This window comes from Thermobia domestica, chromosome 10 (genome assembly GCF_964235325.1).
Source record: "Thermobia domestica chromosome 10, izTheDome1.hap1.1, whole genome shotgun sequence".
Lineage (NCBI taxonomy): Eukaryota > Metazoa > Arthropoda > Insecta > Zygentoma > Lepismatidae > Thermobia > Thermobia domestica.
The window spans coordinates 103,933,752-103,956,189 of NC_137463.1; the positions used below are offsets into that span (position 1 = coordinate 103,933,752).

At 36.2% G+C, this 22,438-nt stretch overlaps 1 protein-coding gene across 3 annotated transcripts in view; it reads right to left on the reverse strand.

Annotated features, from left to right (window-relative positions):
- LOC145662615 (RNA polymerase II-associated protein 1) overlaps positions 1-22,438 on the reverse strand; it is a 208,192-nt gene that overhangs the window by 117,144 nt on the left and 68,610 nt on the right. For all 3 annotated transcript variants that reach the window (XM_081728348.1, XM_081728347.1, XM_081728346.1), the window contains exons 6-9: positions 17,945-18,406; positions 14,324-14,496; positions 12,225-12,392; positions 9,040-9,227 (exon numbers count right to left, since the gene is read on the reverse strand). In XM_081728348.1, coding sequence (XP_081584474.1) covers positions 9,040-9,227; positions 12,225-12,392; positions 14,324-14,496; positions 17,945-18,406 — 991 coding nt within the window. The remainder of the gene's footprint in view (positions 1-9,039; positions 9,228-12,224; positions 12,393-14,323; positions 14,497-17,944; positions 18,407-22,438) is intronic.

The following is a 22,438-nucleotide window of genomic DNA, read 5'->3' on the forward strand; positions in this document are numbered from 1 at the left end:
TTACAACAGACGTTGAGCTCACCTTGGGTGCATGATGTTGCGGGTTCAAATCCGCTAAAGTGCCCACTGAATGCAGTAGTTCTGATCCCAGATTTTCCAAATCGTAGGTCCCGTCCGTCGAAGCTCCGAAGCTCGTTTAAAGCAACAGTAACTCAATCAATCGAGCGCCTGTAGGTTGCTCATTATTTGGTTCATCCCCTGTACGTATACGTAAAGAAAAAAAAACTGTGCACGCAGTTCTTGTCAATCAGCTGGTAAGCCAGGAAATATGGAATGGAAGAACACTACATTGTTTCGATTAGAGACGTGAATTGGAAACACGCTTGACTTTCCACGTTTGTTTATTATGTTGCCTGAAGGTTTCTGCTACAGTCTACATGCTTTCGTCGTACCGAAGTAGTCGCTTGGGAGAATGATTCAGAGTGTAGAGGTTCGTTGTCTTCACTTGTCTTTCTCGCCTACAGTGAATGTAGTAGTTCTGTGTGTTGAAGAGGTGTCAAATGCGCGTGCCTTTGCAGTGTTGTGGATGTACTTACTTCACCGTATTGCGGGGAACAGTGCAATAGTTTCAGTAGTGTTGCAAAGCCACGGGGATACTATTGTGCAGTGTTAATTAGTGCTATTAGTGTGGTGCTAAATTATTGTTTACCTTGCCATTGATACAATGTATAGTAATATTGAGTATGCCGACATGCACTTTATGTACGGCAAAGCAAACGGGAATGCGGTAGAGGTTATATCACGAGACTTTCCCTACGATACAGCAACCAGGCCGAAGAACATTCATCAGAATACATCAGCGGCTACGAGAACATGGGAGCTTTACACATTGTTCCAGGCCGGGAAAGCCAAGGACAGTAAGTACCCCTGAATTAGAAGAACGCGTGCTTCAGGCAGTGGACGAAAACCCAGGAACGAGCACAAGACGTGTGGGACTTGCAGAACGCGTATCCAATGCTCTCGTATAGCACATTCTCCATGAACAGCAGTTGTACCCATACCATCTGCAACGTGTCCAACCTCTGACCCCCACAGACTTTCCGTCGAGAATGCAGTTTTGTCAGTGACTTCGCAGACAAATTACTGGCAATCCTCATTTCACTGATGACGTCCTATTAACTGATGAAGCACAATTCACCCGGGATGGCATTGTAAATTTTCCCAATTCTCATGTCTGGACCCTGAGAATCCACTTGCAATAGTGGAACTAGGACATCAGCGTAGGTTTTCCTTAAAGGTGTCGGTAGGACTCTTAGGTGATCAGCTCGTAGGAACATTCTTTCCTTCTAATGCATTAACTGGGATCTCATATTTGCGATTTCTCCAGCACGATTTGCCGCTTCTACTCGAAGATATACCTCCCGATAGCGTCAGCGACTGTGGTTTATGCATGATGGAGCACCAGCACGTTTCTTTGACCGTGTGAGAGAACATTTACATGCCCGATTCGGACGAAAGTGGATAGGACGTGAGGGTCCTATTGCTTGGCCACCGCGCTCCCGAGACTTAAATCGTTTAGATTTCTTTCTCTGGGGCCATGTGAAATCGCAAGTTTATTGTACCCCTGTTGCAACATTACAAGGCCTTCGAGAAAGGGTGGACATATTCAACAGGATGCCGACATGTTATCACGAGTATGTGGATCTTTGCGAAAACGGGTACGAGCATGCATTCGCATGAATGGACGACACTTCCAATATTTACTTTAATAATAGAGGTAAGTTAACTTCTCATGCATCTCTTCTGTGGTTACACATCTGGGTATTTACTGTTTACCTTATAATTAATACTGTACACATTACCAACATGACGATTTCTGTTTGTTGATATGGACAAACACGACATGTCCATCATTTTTTGCTTGTTGTAATACACTTACACGTTCAACATGCGTAATATTTCAGATTCGCCTCCCACATACACGAATGTTGTCATGCTTTTCCCATTGCAGTCCAGTTTGCGGATATTCGTTACGTTAACTGCTTAGTACATAATGCTTCATCAGTGCCTTGCATACCGTTTGATTTACCTAAGTGCTGCCACACTTGTACGTATACATTAGTTGTCGGAATTCTTCCTGGAGTCATTTACAACGTACATCACCACACTTCGATTGCCTCTCTCATTTCCTGCTGGTTATGCAACCCCACACGGCACGTAAACATTGTCAGCCATTTTGTATGTAATCGAGCTTTCGACCTGGTACCACGACTTATGAATTACTGGTGGATAGACTCGCCCTCGATGTTCATCTCGAGTCCCGTTTCCTTGGACAATTTTCCGGGAATCCCTCCGTTTCTTTGGGGAATCCCTTGCGCGCGCATTGCAGAGTTATCAACCATGCATTTCTGCATAGCTCAGGTCTGACTTCGATAGTTATTCATTGGACCGTTCTCTGTCCGATTCATACTTTTTGAGATATTCGTCTTCAAAGTTTATTTTCGCACACTTTCGACAGCCCTTATCTCTGTTACGAAGCGTTTGCGGACACATGTTTACTAAGACTTTTTTGTTAGTTTTGGCGTGTACTATCTACGGTTTAATTTATGACCATTACTTATTAAACACCCTGTATATATATACCATTTAGTAACTGCCGAAAATTTCAATGAGAGCTACCACCTTCCTCGGCAAAGTTTTCTTAAAACATCTACATCAAACTCATCACATCACATAGCATTCATGATTGTAGTATGGAAGTATTAAAACAAAAACACTATCAGTAACAAGAATAGCACTCTTAAAAGTTTGAACTTTCCCAAAACCATTCTGAAAGTCTTCTTGATATTTTTCAAAACTTTCCTGAATGGTGTAGATGTATTATACGAGAGGGAGTCCGAAAATAAGTTTCCCCAGGCGAATATGGCAAAGGTAGGGATGCAAGATCAAAACTATCACATGACATTAAAGATCAGACTTACCTTTATTTTTCCTCATAAGTAACACGTACATTGAGACATTTGTCATACCCGTCTATAAGCTTCAAAAATGCATCCAGGAAAAATTCAGAACTTTGCATACGGAAGAAGCATCGAACAGCTTCTGTGACTTCAGCATTTCTTCCAAAGCACCTACCGCCGAGAGTTTCAAAGCTGAAAACTGATGGACGTCACTAGGTGCGAGATCAGGACCGTATGGTAGATGGGCAAGGCGCTCCCACCCAAGGGTTGAAATATGGTTTTGCGTTGCCGTTGCTGAGTGTGGTCTCGCATTGTCATCCAACAACATTCCACGAGGCAGTTATGGATTTCTGCTCCCGATACGCCACGTACCCATTCATAGTGGACAACCGCTCGCATTTCCTCCTTTGACCAAGATTCAAAACGCGCCTTCTCCCCATAGCTACCAGACTCACACTGAGAGATTCGTCTCCGCTTTGCGCAGGAGCTGCGACAGTGCCATCTACAGGATCGCGGGCGATTCGAAACCCACTTCTGTCTGGATGTGTTGCGCGTGCAACTTCTGTCTTGTTGACCCCATTGTTGTCGCTTTCCTGGGGAAAACGAGAGGGGAACTTATTTTTGGACTCCCCCTCGTATATACTTTTGTCAAATCAAGACTACAAACAGTATAATGAGAGTATAGTGAAAGTGTACCAACAAACTGGTATCATGTGAAAAATGAAAAAAACAGAGTATTAGTTTCAAGCCAAAGGCAGTATAAAATCTTTTGAATGCATCCTGTTATTCACAAATAGAAAATTAGCACTATTTACAGTATATGTAGCATATCATGTATAGTGTATACAGTGGATATAGTATATTGGCTGTAAAATTGATAATTCGAGATATTTGTACATATATTTGTATATATTTATTATTAGAAGGAAAGTTTTTGAAAAAAATAAAAATGAAATCTTTAAGTTTTACGTCCCACGATTATGCCGGTTAGGCTAAAGGAGACGGTGATCATGAGAAATGAAGAAAGTGGGAGGAAACGGAAGAATCCCGAGAAAACCCACGAGCACGGTGTTTGTCCACCACAAAGTCCACTCGGCGCGAGCTGGGATCGAACCAGGGACCCCAAGCACCGGAGGTGAACGCTCTACCACTGAGCCACCGCGCCCCCCAAAAAGTTTTTGTTTTGGCAATTCAGCACTACGATGTGTGATGTGATGAGTTTGCTGCAGATGCTTTAAGAAAACGCCGCTAAGAAAGACGGGAGTTACCACTGACAATTTTGGAAAATACTAAATGACAGACGTACACCTAGATTGAACTATGTGAATTTTCTAATTTTTTGCTGAAGATTTTATTATGTATTAAATACAACAATTTTATTTTTCCAGGTTTGATTTGCGTTCATGATTACTTGTATCGGTTTCACTTAAAATTATTGTGAAATATCATTCAGAACAATGTAATTACTTTCAAATGTTATTTTAGAAGTTTGATACTTAGTTATCCATGAATACAGTGCTTCTGTAACATTATTTAATAAAATATACGTTAACAGTTTTTAATTCTTCTATTGCTGAGAGAAAAAATAAGTGAACAGTTTAAGTGTTTAAGTTCTTCTCATGAAAACATCTCAATTAGCTTTTAGAGAGAAGTATTCGAAATACAGTAAAAATATATTTAAATGCATTTTCCAATGCTTTCAAAAACGTTAAACTAACGGACATGTCCATAAGAGATGATTTGGATTTGCATAACAAAATATTGTAAGGATCCCCACGTTGCTGTACCAGGCAATAACCACGTGTGAACTACATATGTTAGTAATAAATAAAAACAAACAGACGACGGTCCCGAAGAGAAGTCGATCACCATCGCCAACAGTCGGAAGGACGAGAATCAACGATGGAAGCCGACAAGACAGAATAAAAAGGACCTGCACACCTCGACCAACATCAATCTTCCCGGATTGATCGCAACACCTAAAACCCCTCTCACGACGCTTGGTCATCGAGAGGTACCCATCCTTATACCCACGACGCTTGGTCACCGGGTTCCTTTCCTCTTTCTCACGACGCACGGTCACCGAGAGAGAGATACCTAATCTACACCCCTCTCACGACGCTTGGTCACCGGGCTCCTATCTAATCTTACCTAAATATTAGTGGAATTTCTTATTTGTGTACATAAAACTTTTATAATAAAAGGGTGAAGGGAAAAATCCAAATTCCGAGTACATTTATTGCTCTACCCGAGAAGTTTTACATGGTGGAGGCGCCGGGTACCGATCCCGAAGTTTTACAATATGCATAAGGCTTTCTTCCGTTACAGAAAAGATTGCGCAAATTAGATTAGGAGGATTAGGATTAGGAATTAAATTTCTGGGCTTTCTTCATCTATGGCCATGTTAGCCCGTCACACGTATGAGGGACGACATCCCTCGGTGATCACACTATCCGAAGAAAGGGAAGGAAGGAAGCGCCTGGGACCTGTATGTAGGTACCATCCCGGCATTTGGCTGATGAGAATGAGGAAAACCTAAGAAAACTTTACTTAGGAAGACTGATATGATAAAGCTTTTGCACTTTTTCGACTGAGTGTCCCCAACGGGAATCAAACCCAGGACCGCTCACACCAAAGACTTGCGCAAGTTAGGAGGGTGTCTGGCATAAACAGGAACAGCCCTGTATTAACTGCTAAAGAGAAGACTGAATTAACAAATAATTTTGCAGTTATTTTGGCCTTTATATAAGTATAGATGAATAAATCTATATTCAAATATGAATTTAAGATCTGTATGTCCGGCAAAGTAAAAAAAGATGGTAATGAAATTTAGTCTTTTAGAGACTTCTGCACATCAAGTTTGTGTATTTGCCTTTGGAAAAACATTTCTAAAGGAGCACTTCGATCGATTCAAACACATAATTAGCAAGTTTCTAAAACATTTAATTTTTACACTTCTTCCAACAGATATGGACAAAACAAAAAGTAATTAATGATTATTATTTTTAGTCATTAGTTTTTTGGTACATAAAGTTTTTTGGTAATTTATTTAAATTAAACTTAGTATTACGAATGCAAACGTAAAAAACTAGCCATTGTTAAAGGAGCAGTTCGAGTTAAAAACAAGTTTGGTGCAATAGAAAAAGTAACAAAAAATAAGAGACCCGTATTTTTTTAAAATCTTGATAGGCCGTCTCGTTCAGCTTCAACAGGCATTTGTTTTTGATGAATCGCAAATGCTGACGTCACTTGTGGGCTACGGGAGAAACTCAATGTGAGTCAGCAACCACTCCCTTGTACGCAGCTGATAAACCTTTAATAGTGCAGTGGATTTAATAGATTGTGTTTTGAGTTCGTTAGCAGTCTTGCTTTGTGTTGAATTCTTGAGGGACGTTTTGTTCTGTTAATTGTTTTTCCTATAGCATTAGTATAAAAAAAAAGAGTAGAGAGAGAGCAGTAATTACGTAGTGTTGTGCGAAGCAGTGTTTCTTACAGACATGCTTCTGGTGGTGGCACTGTCTCCCGGAGCTGTGAGAGTGCCCCCGGAAGATACCAAAATAATATGTCTATAATATAATAAATATAATAGTACTATGTGAAATTAATGTGCCCCTCCAAATACTAAGTGTGCCCTCCCCTGGAACATTTTTTTTAAAAGAAACACTGGTGCGAAGTGGAAAACATATGTTAGAACAGCGCGTGCTATATCTGTGAATTGAGGTAGAAATGCCTAACACGTGCTGTTTTCAGTTGTAATTCTCGTGCGATTAAAGCTGAGATTTTTGTTTTTGTTTTTGTTTCCAAGTCGTGAGAAATCACCAGATCGATATAAATTATGGCTCAAGAAAATCGATAGGAAAAATGTTGTGCCAAATGAAAATACTCGTGCTTGGTCCAAACATCTTGACTCCGACTTCGAGCAGTCATGTTTACGGAAAGAAAAGCTAATGCCAGAAGAATTATTTACACGCAAACTGAGAAATAATACAGTCCAGGTGTAATATTGAAAGGTTTAGAATCCGAGCCATTGAATAAGCACCGATCTATATCCAGTTACCAACGTAAAAATATCGTACAAGACACAATTAACGGTTGCAATTGAGACGAGGCAATAGAGGGTAATTGCAATGGTGTCACTTATGATTGTGACGGTACTGCTTTAGAAATAAATGTAAATACAACTGCTATACAATGTGAATTGGAGAGTGAAATATACCGGCTCGCAGAAGGAATTAGTGACGATGTCAGTTTTCCTCAAGATATTGATTTCGTTTAATTTTTCTGTATCAAGTGAAAATGATGAAACGGATGACGAGAGTTGTTCCGCGGAGAGCGATGCGAATGAAACAAATTTAACCGGTAAAGTAATTTTTCCGTATTCTGACAAACTTTACAGATGTTATTTCATTTCTGCCACATATGTCGCACTCCTGTACATACCTTAAAGCACAAAATTATAGGGTCAGCGTTAAAAATTGCAACAAAACGTGAAAATGAACATACTCATGTTTGGGAATCGAAAGCATGATTAAAGAAAAGGTATTAGGTGTTGTTGCAATTTCGTCCGCCTTCTATTTACATGGTATTGGTTTCGAAATTTTAGTTTCTTTTCTAAAACGCTGAACTTATGCTTTGTAGGAAAAACTACGTTTTATAATATTATTAAAAACTTTTGTGCAGCGCACTATCACATATTATCATTTTCTACATGCAGATGACATTTCTAAGTCTTTGCAATCAGTTCTGGGAAAGAAAATCACACTTTAGAACGTGCCACCGCACCTCTCACAAACGAAATGCTTGGCACTGTGTACGGAAGCTTGCTCTCGCTGCTTGACCACGTATGACGTAATCACAAAATCTTTTTTCCTCTGTTACTCGCTAACGACTGAACGTATCGCAATCGAACAAACACCATTCCTTTTAGAATTTTCAACTCTACAAATGGAAATAATTTGTAAAAATGCATTTCTAAGTCGCACTGCTCCTTTAATGCTTCTCGCAGCGATAAACAGTGACTTTCGCATTCCAAAAATGTTTAATTTTTTTGATAGTGAAAAGCGATTGTTGGTTTGTATTTTTCTTTATATTCTGTGAAACATCTTGATTTATTAGCGAAATTAAACTGGTTTGGTTCATGTACGAGATCTTTATAAAGAGCCAGACATTCCACTGATAAGTCAATATGTAGAAGAAAAAATGTAGCACGTTCTCCACAGGATATGGAATGAAAGTTTCTATGAGGAATTGGGCAATACAAATAACAGATTTATTTGAGTTTTAGAGAGATGAAATTGATATAAAACTGTTGTATATTCCACTATCTTCACATTTTTGAGATAACAATGTCTTTTTACATTACAGTAACCATATTATTGACAGATTGTGAACGCTGTAAAGTACGTTTATTAAGAAAGCTCTGATAGATATACAGAAAGCTTTTGCTATTGATATTAAGAAAGCTTTAAAAGAATGATTTGTTTTATGTAAGTTTTTGTATGTGTTATCTATGGGAAAAAACAGCAGTTCAAAGAAATTTGTTTTAAAGTTGATCTGTCTATAAAACTCATAAAAAGTACGCTCTTAATGAGAAATTTCATGTATTTTTCCACTACGTAGATTAAAAAGTAAATAAACAATAATGAATTTTGAAATTCTAAACTCTTATTACGAATAATGTGTCACTCAGTGAAAATTTATTAAATTTGGAACAATCACGTAGGAAAGCAGCATAGCTTAATTTTAATTCAATTTTTATGCAACATAATTTGCCGACATATTGACTTCTACCAGAAATACAACCGGCGATAATATGCACCAAAAGTAAGTGTAATTACTATAAAAAAAAAAAAAAAAAAAAAACTTATATCGTTATATTTTTAGTATTGGAAGTTTAACAACTTACTAACAGAATTAATTTCCAAGAATAATAGCTGATTTTGGAATATTACAAGCCTAAGGAAAAGACTTCTGTAATAGAAAACGTGAAATAACAACGATAAAGTTAATTGTACTGACGACTGATCACCGATTTACAATGCCGTTTCACATACTGCAGTTTTACGAGAACTATCACACCAAGAAGTTTACATATTTAAAAATACTGAAGAAAATGTAATAAGAAGGAGCAATAACTAACCTGAGACGAAGAAGAAGATCCGTTCTTAATACTCCCCGAATTACATCTAACTGAACAATTTCGTAATCTTTTAACTCCGGCTCTTCCTCTTGGAACTGCTTCTTTTCCTCGGGCTTCATTATCACATTTGTTGGCAACGAAGGCTGTTCTAGACCTCTGTACCAGCCCAGAACTCTATCCAAGCAAACCTAAACATCAAAATAGTATATAGGTATTATAACATTAGAAAGCAATTTTATTTTTTAAATGGGTCTAAGATTTTAATTGTTTCTATACTGATTCAATTAAAGTTAGTATTAGTGACTAAATTAGAAAATAAACGAGTAGTTTAAGATCTGTGGGTCATTAACATGTCCATCTGATTATTAGATAGAGTAAAGCGTACCAAGAATAGGTTTCATCTCCGATCATTTTCTTCTAATGAAGTAGTAGATCTACCACTGCTGTTTCAATATTGTATTCATAAAGTTTGGAAGTCTACGTAGATTCACAGTGTAAAATGAAACTCATTATTATTTTATATAAAATACCTATCTTGCTAAATGTATTGGCAACACAATGTTCTCTTATATGGCTAAAGAGTTTTGTTTGTATAATAATGACACTGAGCTTTCCATTCTGGGTGGTAACTATTATATTATTATTATTATTATTATTATTATTATTATTATTATTATTATTATTATTATTATTATTAATATTATTATTATTAACTTGACATTGTTTTGTCAATGTCATCTAGACGTTGCTTCTAAGGAGAGTCAAGACAGCTTGTTTCTTATGTTCTTACACGGTAATGATCACATTTTGAATATGGATTTTATAAAAGAAAGAAAGAAAGAGTATTCAATAATATATGACAAATTTTAGCGCTTTTTCCCTCGGGCCTTGCGAACTTCTTTTTAAAGGATGTCGGAAAATCTGTAGTAGTTTATTAGTTTCAAAGTCCTGATTTCAATAATGAATCTACTAGTGCAAATTTACAGTGTGGTGATATTTACACTACCAAGTTGGATAATGCTTGATTAAAAGATAGCTTTCACCGGATTTTCAGCAACATTATCAGTCATGTCAGTGCCTTCCGCAGAACGACTAACACGAGGACGCCCCGTGGTTTTAATGTCTACAACCGAACCGGTTTTTGTTGTAACATTTTTTTTCAAAACCTTGTTGTTACGAAACGTGTTCTCGTTTCTCAATTTAAACAATCAGTCTCATCACAGTCGACTTATTCGGTGCATTACGTTGATGAAACATTCCAGGGCGTTTACGAACAGTCTCTATATAACATCCACCATATTTGTAATAAGTTTTCACTATGACAACGCGTTATTCTGTCATGAAGTACTGCATTCCAACCCCTACAGAAAACAGATGACAATCATGCGCTATTCAGAGCTCCATGACTACTAACACAAAGACAACAGATGAAAACCGTGTAACGTTCAGTGCTGTCAATTTACTACAACAGAAATGGCGGGCATTTCAAAAGTTGAGTACTTTATGGGACACCCTTTTACAATTTCCTGAAGCACTTGTTTTAAAGTTAATCTATGCCGTTGCCACATAATGAAATACTTGGGTCTCTATAACGGCTGAAGGAGGCCCCGGAGGGCATATCATTATGTAGCATTTTTGCTTTATTTTGACTTGTAGAATAGTGCTTTGCAGTCCGTGGGCGCCATTTTCAGAACACCCGATATATATATAATAGTTTTTAGAAAATTGTAGAGATTCATTCAATTTTTAAAATTTGATGGGAGTAAAATAATGACCAAATATGATCTTACAAGTAATACTAAAATCATTATTATCACGAAATGATAATGAAATTTCGTTGACAAGATGGAATTTTTGTTATTTAACTGCTTATTTATCCAGTAAAATATCTTAAAAAAACAGCCACTTTAATGACGATACTTCTTCATCAGTATAAACATAAGAAGAACAAGAAAACAGTAACAACATAAATATCACAACCAGAAATAATGGTGACGGAAGCTAATACGTAGTGCTACTCAAAATTTCCGAGAATTTCTCCGTAAAAATCAGAAAACCTCCCTTAAAACCTAAAATCTACCGTCAACCGTTTGTGCTTCTACGTAACAATTTCAGCGATTTTACCATTGTTTGAAGCACTGTTTGAATTATGTTAGCTGTAGTACGTTCAAGAATTATTGCAATTACATTTGGATCTCTTCTATATCAGGGTAAAAATGCCGCCCTTCCAACTGGAATTCCATTCAGATAAGGAATAAAAATCGCAAGGGGCGTTTGTTGTTTTTTAACCTCGATCCAACGATTTCGTTGATCATCGTTCGAAAGACGAGAAACAAACTTTGCTGCTATTTGTCTCATGTTCGATTCATTCTCTAGAATGGGTTGGCATACCCCGTAGGACAGTTCAACCCTATTATGAATACAAACACAACGGACTGTATGCCTTTTGCCTTCAAGGATCACTTCACGCAATTTCGCGATCGTTTTCGGAATTGTGCATGATGGCGGTCGATCCTAATGTTTGTCATTCTTCATAGATTCCCAACCACTGCCGACTCCAAAGCTCTACCAGACAGAAGTCGCATCGGCAGTGGTGGCACAACTGGCTTTGCACCCTCTTCCCTCTTCTTCGGCTGTGGGTCTCCAGTAATTTTTATTTCGAAAACGTTCTTTAAATCTGATGTGAAGCATAAATATTACAGGAAAAATAGTAATTACCTAGTTACCAGGATCATCAACGTACCAATTTTCAAATGCAACATTGGGTATGTTGGAAGATGTGATGTACTAGATGTAAATACTTCTTACTTAAGCTTCAAATTTAATTATCGTTCGTAAATTTTACATATATCGGAAACTTTCTGCGTAAGTATGAATTTCCGTATGTTGAAGTTTACGCAGCTCGGAGACTGACTGTACTTCGAAAAACATAAATACATCTCAAACTATTGACTGGAAGATTAGTTTTAACGTAAAAGAAAACATTGTATTTCAAGCAACTGATACAAGAACTGCAAGACTAATCCCAAAAAATAACCCGAGAAAGAAAATAGTTTCTTTACAATAGTTTTACAGATACAAAACATTAATATATTCACCAGCATCTCTTTCAAATAAAATTAAGATAATCCCTTCATAACACAAGTACACAATTTTCAGTTACCGGTACTCTACTTAGTACTTACTTCATCCGGTTCGTTGTACAAAAGATTCCTTAAGGCTTGTGCTGCGGCTGTTATCATGGCGTCAGTATTATCATCAATTGAAAATCTCAACAAAATAAGTAATCCTGCATCCAACAACTGCTTCATTAAATTTTCTTCTAAGCATTCATCGTATCTTCCTTCCTTTGCCTGAAACAAATATCAGTCTTAAATTCAATTTCAAGAAGTAGATACCGTTCATTCTATTCATACCTTGAAAATATTTTAGCACATTGAAACCCAAGCTCGGGTGGGGTAAAGTGTTCGCGCGTCTCATCCCCAACACTGAGTCGAGTTTAGGTACCATAGAACTGTTCGTCGTTCCTCTTTCCTTTAGCTTGTCTCATTGCTACTCAAGGTAGCTCAGAAGAAAGCAGTGCTAGCCCAGGAAATCTCACATCTGCCTTACAAAATAAGAATCTTTGGAAGGTAAAATATCCTCCAGACAAAATATCAAAATCTATAATATATTTAGACAAATCAGAGCATTATGTTGGCAAACCTTCTAGAAAGGAAACGAGCTGGTGGCGTCAAGATCGTTAAAATGTTTCTCTGCTTGCCAGAAGGTTTCAAATTGTACCACACAAAGGCTAAATATGTAAACATTGTTTTACATGTTGACGTAGATTTTTTCAAAGAACAATTTAGTGCTTTTCGAAATAAATTTTTAAGTTACAAATACTGATGTTCATTTTATTTCTTATTTGTCACGACATTGTTGAAAAACCTATCTTTAAAGCATAACAAGTGCTTTTACTGGTAGTCATAATATTTATGCCAAAAATAATGTAAAATATGCTTTAAAAATCTGACCTTTTCGACCTGAATAAACAACTAAGTCTCAAAATGTTAACAAAGATCGAACGGTTTCGGTTTTACGAAAATGGTTTTAAGATTATTCTTATTCATTCTTAGCCTCGAAAATAACTCCAATTTGTTACTTTTGTCTGCTATTTTTTATTTCTTCCTCATAAGGAATACAAATATGGGTGTTGAGCTCCTCCGTGGCTAAGCGGTTAGCGTACGCGCCTTTGGCGTGGGAGGCCCGGGTTCGATTCCCGGCGGGAGCTCATGTGGTTCGGATTCCACGTTAATCAGTAGGTCCACGTCTCATATAGCCTCGCTGCTGAAAGGGACGCTAAACTAAAATCAACTCAAATATGGGTGTTAATACAGTTAGCGACTAATAAATAAACCTCATCCAAAGTCACTCTTGTTACTGTTGTTAAAAAGCGTATCTGGTAGGTTTTTATTTATTTATTATTTTTTTTAACATCACTTAGTACTTTAGTGCAACAGTAGAGAGAAATATAGAAAATATTACATAAACAATTTAGGTTTTAAATATTCTTACTTATTTTAAGTTGGAAAATTGTTGTCCTTTGCTTCAAAGAAGTACTGTTCTTCCTAAGTTTCTAAGAAATGAAGTTAATTAACTTATTCATTCATGAGCAGAAGTATTACATTTTTAAAATGAAATCAAATCAAATCTTTGAGTTTTACGTCCCACGATTATGCCGGCTAGGCTAAAGGAGACGATGATGATGAGAAATAGATGAAATGGTGGAATGAAGAAAGTGGGAGGAAACGGGAGAACCTCGAGAAAACCCACGCACACGTTGTTATTTTTAAAATGAAATCCTTCGGTTTAACGTTCCAGGTATATGCCCTTTAGGCTATGGGAGACGATGATTAAAGCAAATGAATTACAATGGAATAATTGGTGGAATGAGAATGTGGAAGGAAACGGGAGTACCCAAGAAAATCCACGAACATTATGCTGCCTACAACAAACTTATTTGACCAGGGATCAAACCCCAGGCACCAGTGGTACGCGCTCTGCCACTCAGCCACTGTGCTTCCCGTTGTATTACATTTTTAAAATAAGTGAAGTATGAGCATGGTCAGATTCTGAGACTATTTTATTACAAAATGATGCATTTTTCTTCTAAATAAAATCGTCTATTGCCATAATATGTTTTGCATAAAACCATATATAAATTCATTTTAATATGCACACGTAATACTTCCTTTCCGTGTAGTTTTGATACGCTTGTGAATAATAAAAATGTAACACTAACCATTTTGAGAATTTGAGCAATAGTTTGGAGGCCAAGTGTTCGCTGTTGTAGTACTGTACTTCTGGTAAACTGGAAAAGTTCCTCTAGCGTGTATCCAGCTCGTTCAGGCTCCGCTCCGTGATGGTGCAATGACTTGATAACAGGAATTTCTTCATCGTACCTTAGAAGAGTACCTACATCCAATGAATAAGATCAGATCATTTATAACTTATGTACATTCTTTTAATTCAACGTATTTTACTCACTAACTATTCTTTAAGTAAATCTTACTACAATGTAGAATTAAAACAATCTCTGACCAAAGCACAACACTTTACTAAAATAATTCATGTATAACAGTTTCGTCAACTATCTATACCTTTTGGCTTATGAAACCAAGAGGTACGCGTAGTTGACGAAACTGTTACACATGAATTATTTTAGTAAAACGTTGTGTTTTGCTCAGTGATTTTTAAATTTTACTTTAGTTGAGTTGAGTTGATTTTGAGTTTAACGTCCCGTTCAGCAGCGAGGCTATATGAGACGTGGACCTACTGATTAACGTGGAATCCGAACCACATGAGCTCCCGCCGGGAATCGAACCCGGGCCTCCCACGCCAAAGGCGCGTATGCTAACCGCTTAGTCACGGATGAGCTCAATTTTACTTTAGGTTACTGAAGCAAATCTATCATAGACCACTTAAGTATAGTTGCTTAGAAGGACATCCTTAGAGACAATTTTAACTAGATGAAGTGCAAACCCAAATTTTGAAAGAAATAAATAATTTCACTTTGTTAATTTCTCTTTTATTGTTTTAATTATTAATATTTAACAATAATAACTTTAACTGAATAAGTTAATATTTCAGAAGTTAACAAACGAAATAAATAAAAATGGAATTTCCACACGATGATTAAAAATATTGTGTACCTTGTGAATTTGAAGGAACAACGAACTTATTTAATAATCATACGTTCGTACTTGATATTAGAATGTGTACGAAAGTGCAATTCTTAAAAATACATCCAATCTTCGGTATAACTGGTTATTTTTAATTTATTTTCTATAATTATTTCTTTTCTCCTAAAGAAATTTTAATAACAATCAATTAATTTTTTTGGCATTAATTATAATTTCAATGAATTTTTAAATTATTATTTTTCTAATTAAGGTACGAAATGGCGATTGACTCATGCGATAAGTGAATTAGTAAATAATAATCATTAACTAACAAACTCTATGGCCTATAAAACCCAGAGGTTCAATGGCGTTAACAAAAGCACTCCATTGACTTATATTCTTAGCCAACTGAACCCAGTTTCTTTGGATTCGTATTTCTACGAGATCTATCCTAATACTGTCCTTCCATCTTCACCTAAAATTTCCTAATGGTCGTTTTTTGATTAGATTTCTACTTAAAACTGTGAAAGCGTTCCTACTCTCTTCCATTCTGGCTACATGACCTGCTCACCTGAGTCTCCTAAAACTTGATAACTCTAACAATGTTTGGTAAACGGTATTTAGTTTCTCGTTATGAAGTTTCCTATACCCATTCTACTTGGGTTCAAATAATTGTCTCAGGATTTTATTATCGAATACTTTCAGTCTGCGTTCTTCCCTCAGAGTGAGTGACTATATTTCGCAACCACACAGGACAACAGGCATGATTATCGTTTTATATAGTTTAAGATTGAAATTCCTCGACAGAATTCGTGACTCGACAAATGATTTTGAACTGAATAATAACATGAATTCTCTGCTTTCAGTCGACAATTAATTTCTTCGTGGATATTATTTTGGTTTATTAATATTGATTCTAGATATTTGAAAGTATCCAGTTTGTCGAAAGTATTATTTTATATTTTGAAGCATCCATAATTTGCAGTATTACGATCCCGGGAACTTTCATCTATTTAGTTCTCTGCATTTACTTCTACACCCATGTCCCCCCAAGCATTTAATAAGACCTCTGCATTTCTTTCTATTGTTCTTCTATCATCCCCTATCAGATTTACATCATTAGCATACGCCATGACCTAGTGAATATCACTTAACTCTAGGCTCTGGTTGCTATCTTTGATTTTCCTCATAGCGTAATCCAGAACAAAGCTGAATAATAATGGCGAGAATGCATATCCTTGCTTCAGGCCATTTTCGACGTGAAAGCTCATGGACAAGAATTTTCCTACTCGGACTTTACTTTCGGATTTATTTAATCACATCTTAATTATTGTAACTAGTTTTTTTCGGTATTCCACATTCTATATTTGTCGAATGGTAAATATATGGTCGATAGTTGATCCATTTTGCCTAAATCCGCACTAATGATCCCCAATAATTTCATCTGCGTATGGGATCAACCTTGATAACAGAATGCGTTGCCTGTCTTGTGAATTGGAACAATGATTGATTTTTTTCACTCTTGTGGCAATCTCTTGTGTTCCAGTAAGAATGACTTTATGTATCTTCTTCCATACTTTTTCTTCTCCAGCTAAAATCAACTCAGCAAGAATTTCGTTTACACCCGGAAATTTGTGTTTCTTGAATTTCTTTATAGCGATTTCTATTTCTGTTCAGTTAGGCTCTGGAATATACAGTTCTGCTGTTTGCATTTCCCTTTCTCCACGAATATCAGTTCTTTTGCTGTGTGTTAAGCAAATCGTCAAAAAGTTTTCCATCCATTCCCGACGCAATCTGTATCAGTGATAATTGTTCTGTCGGGTTTCTTTGATACATAAGCGCGGGATTAATAACCTTTCTTAAATTCGTTGGTGCCTTTATACATGTCCCGAATGTTTTTGTTTTTACTTATCTTCAAGTTCATTAACTTTAGCTTTCAAAAAATCGCATATTTTTGTTCTAAAAGTTTTGAAAGTTTCTCGCTTGATGTCAACGAAACTTTGTGTTGTTGTTTGGATTTTGTAGCCAACGCAGTTTTGCCTGTTTACTCTTCTCTGCTAGTTTAGTGCATTCCTAGTTGAACTATGATTTGTTTCTCCGTATATCCGCGTGACCCAATTTTCCTTTTGCTGATATCATAATGATATCCCTAATTTCAACCCAAGTATCCTCAATGCTAGTGCACTCCGAACCTTTTAAACCTAGAATCTATTCGACACTTCAATCTGGTATTCCCCTTTCGCTGGCTGTCCTCTATTTCTTTAAATTAATATCTCTGTTTTCAGATGTTGAGTGATCATTATGACTATTATGATCATTAATGACAATAAAATACTATACTCCAACAAAACGCACTATCATAAAATTAAAACCTCAGTATACAGTATATGTTTGTTATTATACAACAAATATTGCTATACGAGGATGTCAAAAACATGATATGTCACTTTTTGACCACTTTGTTATTTTTTGCTCCATAGTTGGTTACGCTAAGGTCTACATGATGGAAAATGTTATGAATGACTTAAAAATTCCATGTTTATTTCTTTTCCATCAGTGAACCGGAAGTGTTTTAAGTTTAATTCACAAGGTTGAAATTTGCCTGCCTGTGCAAATGCACATATCATATTTTGATATCCTCTTATAGATTTGACATTTCAGAAATTTCCACGTTTTACTATCCCAATGAATCAAAACTCAAGCAAAACCTTATAGCCAAGAAATGTACAAGCAATTCTCACCTTCAAAATCAAACCTTGCAGGGTAGCCTGTACTCGAGTCAATAGGCTTTGGTGGAGGTAACTTAGTCATCCATTTCAGCTTCTCTCGTTCCACTTTATCCATATGCACCCACTTTTGCGCTTCTGACGGTTTAATCGGCAATTCATCCTCTTTTAAATCGTCGTCTTCGGTTTCCATTTTTTCACTGTTTTTTGGTTTCTCGATCTCTGCGGCGAATTTTACGCGCTTTTGAGATGTTTCTGGATTAACAGTTGGAGCGCTACCATGTAGGCGTTTCTCTCGCCTTGACTTTAGAAGTTGGACGAGTTTTGGATCTAACTGCTTCAACAATGCTTCCTTTTCTCTTTCAAGCTCTTCGTGTGACATTGAAGTCAGCCTCTTAACGTTTTCTTCGTGGATTTCTTTAGCATCCTCTTTACCCTTTTCCAATCCACTTCCTTCTATGATATAGCTCTCTTCACCTTTTAAATAAATAAAGAAATGAATAAATTCAAACTTGAACTTAGGAAGCATAAAAATATTAATGTTCTATATTGCTTCTACGTTATACGTGCTGTTATCGTTTTTCTCATACAAATATGACAGTATGTCCATCACTCTTAAGAAGAATCTCCTAATAACAACAGATACAATTTGCGACTTCATATTGCATATTTTTCATATATAGTACATAAAGAAATACATAATGTAATCAACTGAATCACATTGATACAAATGACTTTTTTTAAAGCCATAAAAATCAGTTTTTCTCAATTTTCTCGGAAACTACTCATCAACATTTATCCTCAAGCGCGTCATTTTGCTCAGTTCGAAGAGATCTATCGATTGATCTATGTCTTATCCCTGAATTGATTGATTGATTGAGATTTAATGCGATCGTCAGCGTCTAGGCTATTTGTCTCCGTCACGATCAACAAGACTGCCGTAAATAATTTTAAAAAACAATCAAAATATGACAAAAATACTGCTGAAACAAAAACGAGTAAAAACTAAAAGAAGAGATAAAATAATATATATATGAGAATATCAAATATATAACAATAGCTATAAATAGAAAATATATAACAATAACAATAAATATTAAATATATAACAATAACAATAAATAGTAAAGATAAAACAATGCCAATAAACAGTAAAAATAGAAAACAATAAATGCTAATAATAATAACAATAACAATAAATAGTGAAAAACCAATAAAATGCGAGAATAAAAGATAAAACTGCAGCAATAATAAATACACGAGGAAAAGGCTGATAAAAGCTCAGAAAACGTGAGCAATGTTATAAGTGTGCACAAAAGCAAGTACATGCTCAACAATATCAATATCATTGTCCAATATACAGTGAAATATAAGCAGCAGTCCCTGACGCTGAGATCTGAGTATTCAGAACATTCGACAAGAATGTACCGAATACTCAATGGGACAATACGTTGTTCACAATATGGACGATTCAAACCATATAGCAAATAACTATGGGTCAAATGAGAGTGTCCAATATGCAAACGCGTCAGAAACACTTGATTTCGACGACGAGAGCGAGCTGATGTGTGTTATCTCTGGATAATAGTATATATCTATTAAAATGCTACAATAGCAATTAAAAGCACCTGAGCTCCAACTTATAGCTTTGGCTTTCAAATCTTTCATTTACGGTTATGTGTGATTTCACGTTTAACAGAGACAAACATTTTAAGTATGTGTACTTTAAATAGTCTAAATTAGTTAACTATATCTTTTTCATAAAGTTTATGATATAAAATTATTGTTCAAAGCCTTTGTATTTTAATAAGCCTTCTCTAAAATCAATGCACGTGAATTGTGCTTCCATCTTCCGACTTCCTTTAAACTATATGTTGTCATTTTGTACTAGCTGATGAATGTATTTTGTATTAATATATTTCTATTGAAATATTCTTTTAAATTATCAGAATATCTAAAACTATATATTACGTTTACATTTCGGATATCGTATTTGCCGGAGAATTAGATGCACTTTCTTTCTTTTACAATAAGTCTGAAGAATGTGGTGCGCCGATATAGAAAGTTTGGTTATATCAACTTCAATAAATTTTCCAAATTCTGAACTGTTTGACGTTTCCCTTGCTTCCTTATAGTGTGCAATGGCATTCTATTTACATACATCTTAAGTGACTCAGTAAGTAGTAATATATCGAAAATAATGTGTTTGATGAAGGAAACGTTTTGAGTTTTACGTCCTACGTCATGAAGGCTAAAGAAGAAGGCGATGATGGATTGAAGTAAATGGTGGACTAAACAAAGTGGGAGAACCGTGAGAAAATCCACGTAAACGGTGATCGTTCACTACAAAGCTCAATCAGCGCGAGCTATGATCGAACCAGGAACGCCACGCACCAGAAGTGAACACACTATCGCTGAGCCACGACCGTCCCCATGTGTGTTTGATGAAGACGATGTTACATTGCCGAAACTGTTACACAAGTGCTATACAGGGTCCGGCATAAAAACCTCCGTTATTTGGAGAGGGAAATGTGTGAATCGTGGTTGGGATACGGTGGCGGATGGGGTATCGATCAATAGCAGTATACGTGCCATTTTCAGTAATCGGAATGGCGTGGTGCGATGAGCATCGTGAGTTTGTTGTAGAGGAGTATATTCATAATGGTGGTTCTGTGATTATTATTCAGTGGGCATTTCGCATTCAGTTCGGACTTGGCCGACATGATTCTGTTCTTAATAGAAAAACTACTCAAGTTTGAGAACCAAACATTAGAACAACAGAACAACGCCGGAAAATGTGGCGCGTGTGAGAGCGTCCATCCAGCATTCTCCAAAGCGTTGTTACAGTCCGACGTCGGCCAGGCGATTTTTTTTTCTCAGTGCAGAACCTGTTGTTCTGTATTTAGTGTTTTGTATTTAGCCGGACCCTGTATTTAGTGTTTTGGTCAATTTTGTTTTATTAATATATTTTGAATATAACTCAATAAATGTAAAAATGAAATGAAATCTTTAAGTCCCACGGTTATGCCGATCAGGCTAAAGGAGACGATGATTATGAGAAATGAATGAAATGGTGGAATGAAGGAAGTGGGAGAACCCTGAGAAAACCCACGAGCACGGTCAATAAATGTAGTTTGGACACAAACGCTCTATTTATAATTTCACGGTATGTAAGTTTTTCCCTGGATGCGCGTATGCTATTCACATTCTAAGACGCATGTAATTCTAGACATAGTCTCGATATTCGTAGTCCAAGTATGTTCTCTGAAAAATATATTACTTTATAATTTTAGAAAATATTTATAATATGACAGAAAATTAGGTACGTCTTATGTGCCAACAAATATGATCTACCCCGGGCTTTTACAACTTGGGGATTGCAAAGGGAAGTGAAAAAAGCAAATGTAATTAGGATCTAGTATCCGAAAATATATTTTTAAGAATTATCTTGACTTTCTTATTTTGATAAACATATTTTTATTTCCATAAATAAACAATGGGGAAACAATTTCGTCGACAATTGTAAAGGGATTGGTTTGGTTTGGATCTTTTGTTATTTTTTGCAGAACTGTATAGGTGTGTACGCAGGCATGTACGCAAAAATTTGTTTTATTTCAGGTGGGTCCAAAGCTTTTCGGAGGGGGAGGGAGTCCAAATTCAATATGATGATCAATTATATTAAAATTTGTAAAATCACTCTTAAAATCACACTAAATTTACAGAAAAGTTGGAATATCGGGGTTCCGAATCCCTGCGTACGTTCCTGTGTGTAAGGTTTACACACATATACAACTGTAAGCGATAAGGAGCAATAATTTTAAAGCATATTACTTATAGGGGTCGCTGGTAAAAGGATGCGATAAAAGGGGATCGTGATACAAAATAGAAAGCCTACTATTCATTTCATAAAGATAGGCCCCTGACTTAGCTGTGCTGCCGTGACGTCCAGTCAAAACTTATATTACATTGTCGTACCTCATTGGAATTGTTGGAATGTTGTCTTTTCAATACTTAAGACATACAAATTTTCTGTATACTGTGTAGTGAGAAAAAAATAAAAATTAATGAAAAAGTGCGTATTTTTTCGTACTTTTTTTGGTAAATCAATGTTTATAGGACTATATCTCGGAAAGGAGATAACATGAAATAATTTCCTGTGCACGATATGTAGACGCATATATTACCTGTAAGTTCTGAAAATTTCATTATTCAACACGTAGTAATTTTCTTGTTATTCAGTAAAAAGTGAGACATCATTATCTCTGAATTGCTGGCTGTGTATTAACAATCTGAAAAAACTTTTAGAAATACCTTAAAGTAGCTTTTTCAACCAAACTGTTTTGACTTGTTTTAAAAGATAAACAATCACAAATATGACATTATGATTTTCTCAGCTTTGCGCCCTTCGCTATCGCAGTTTATACGGAGTGCTACGTTGCCACAGTTTCCTTTTGCCTATACACTCTCAGACGAACGGGTATTTAAACTTGTCACGCACACTGTCCGGCAC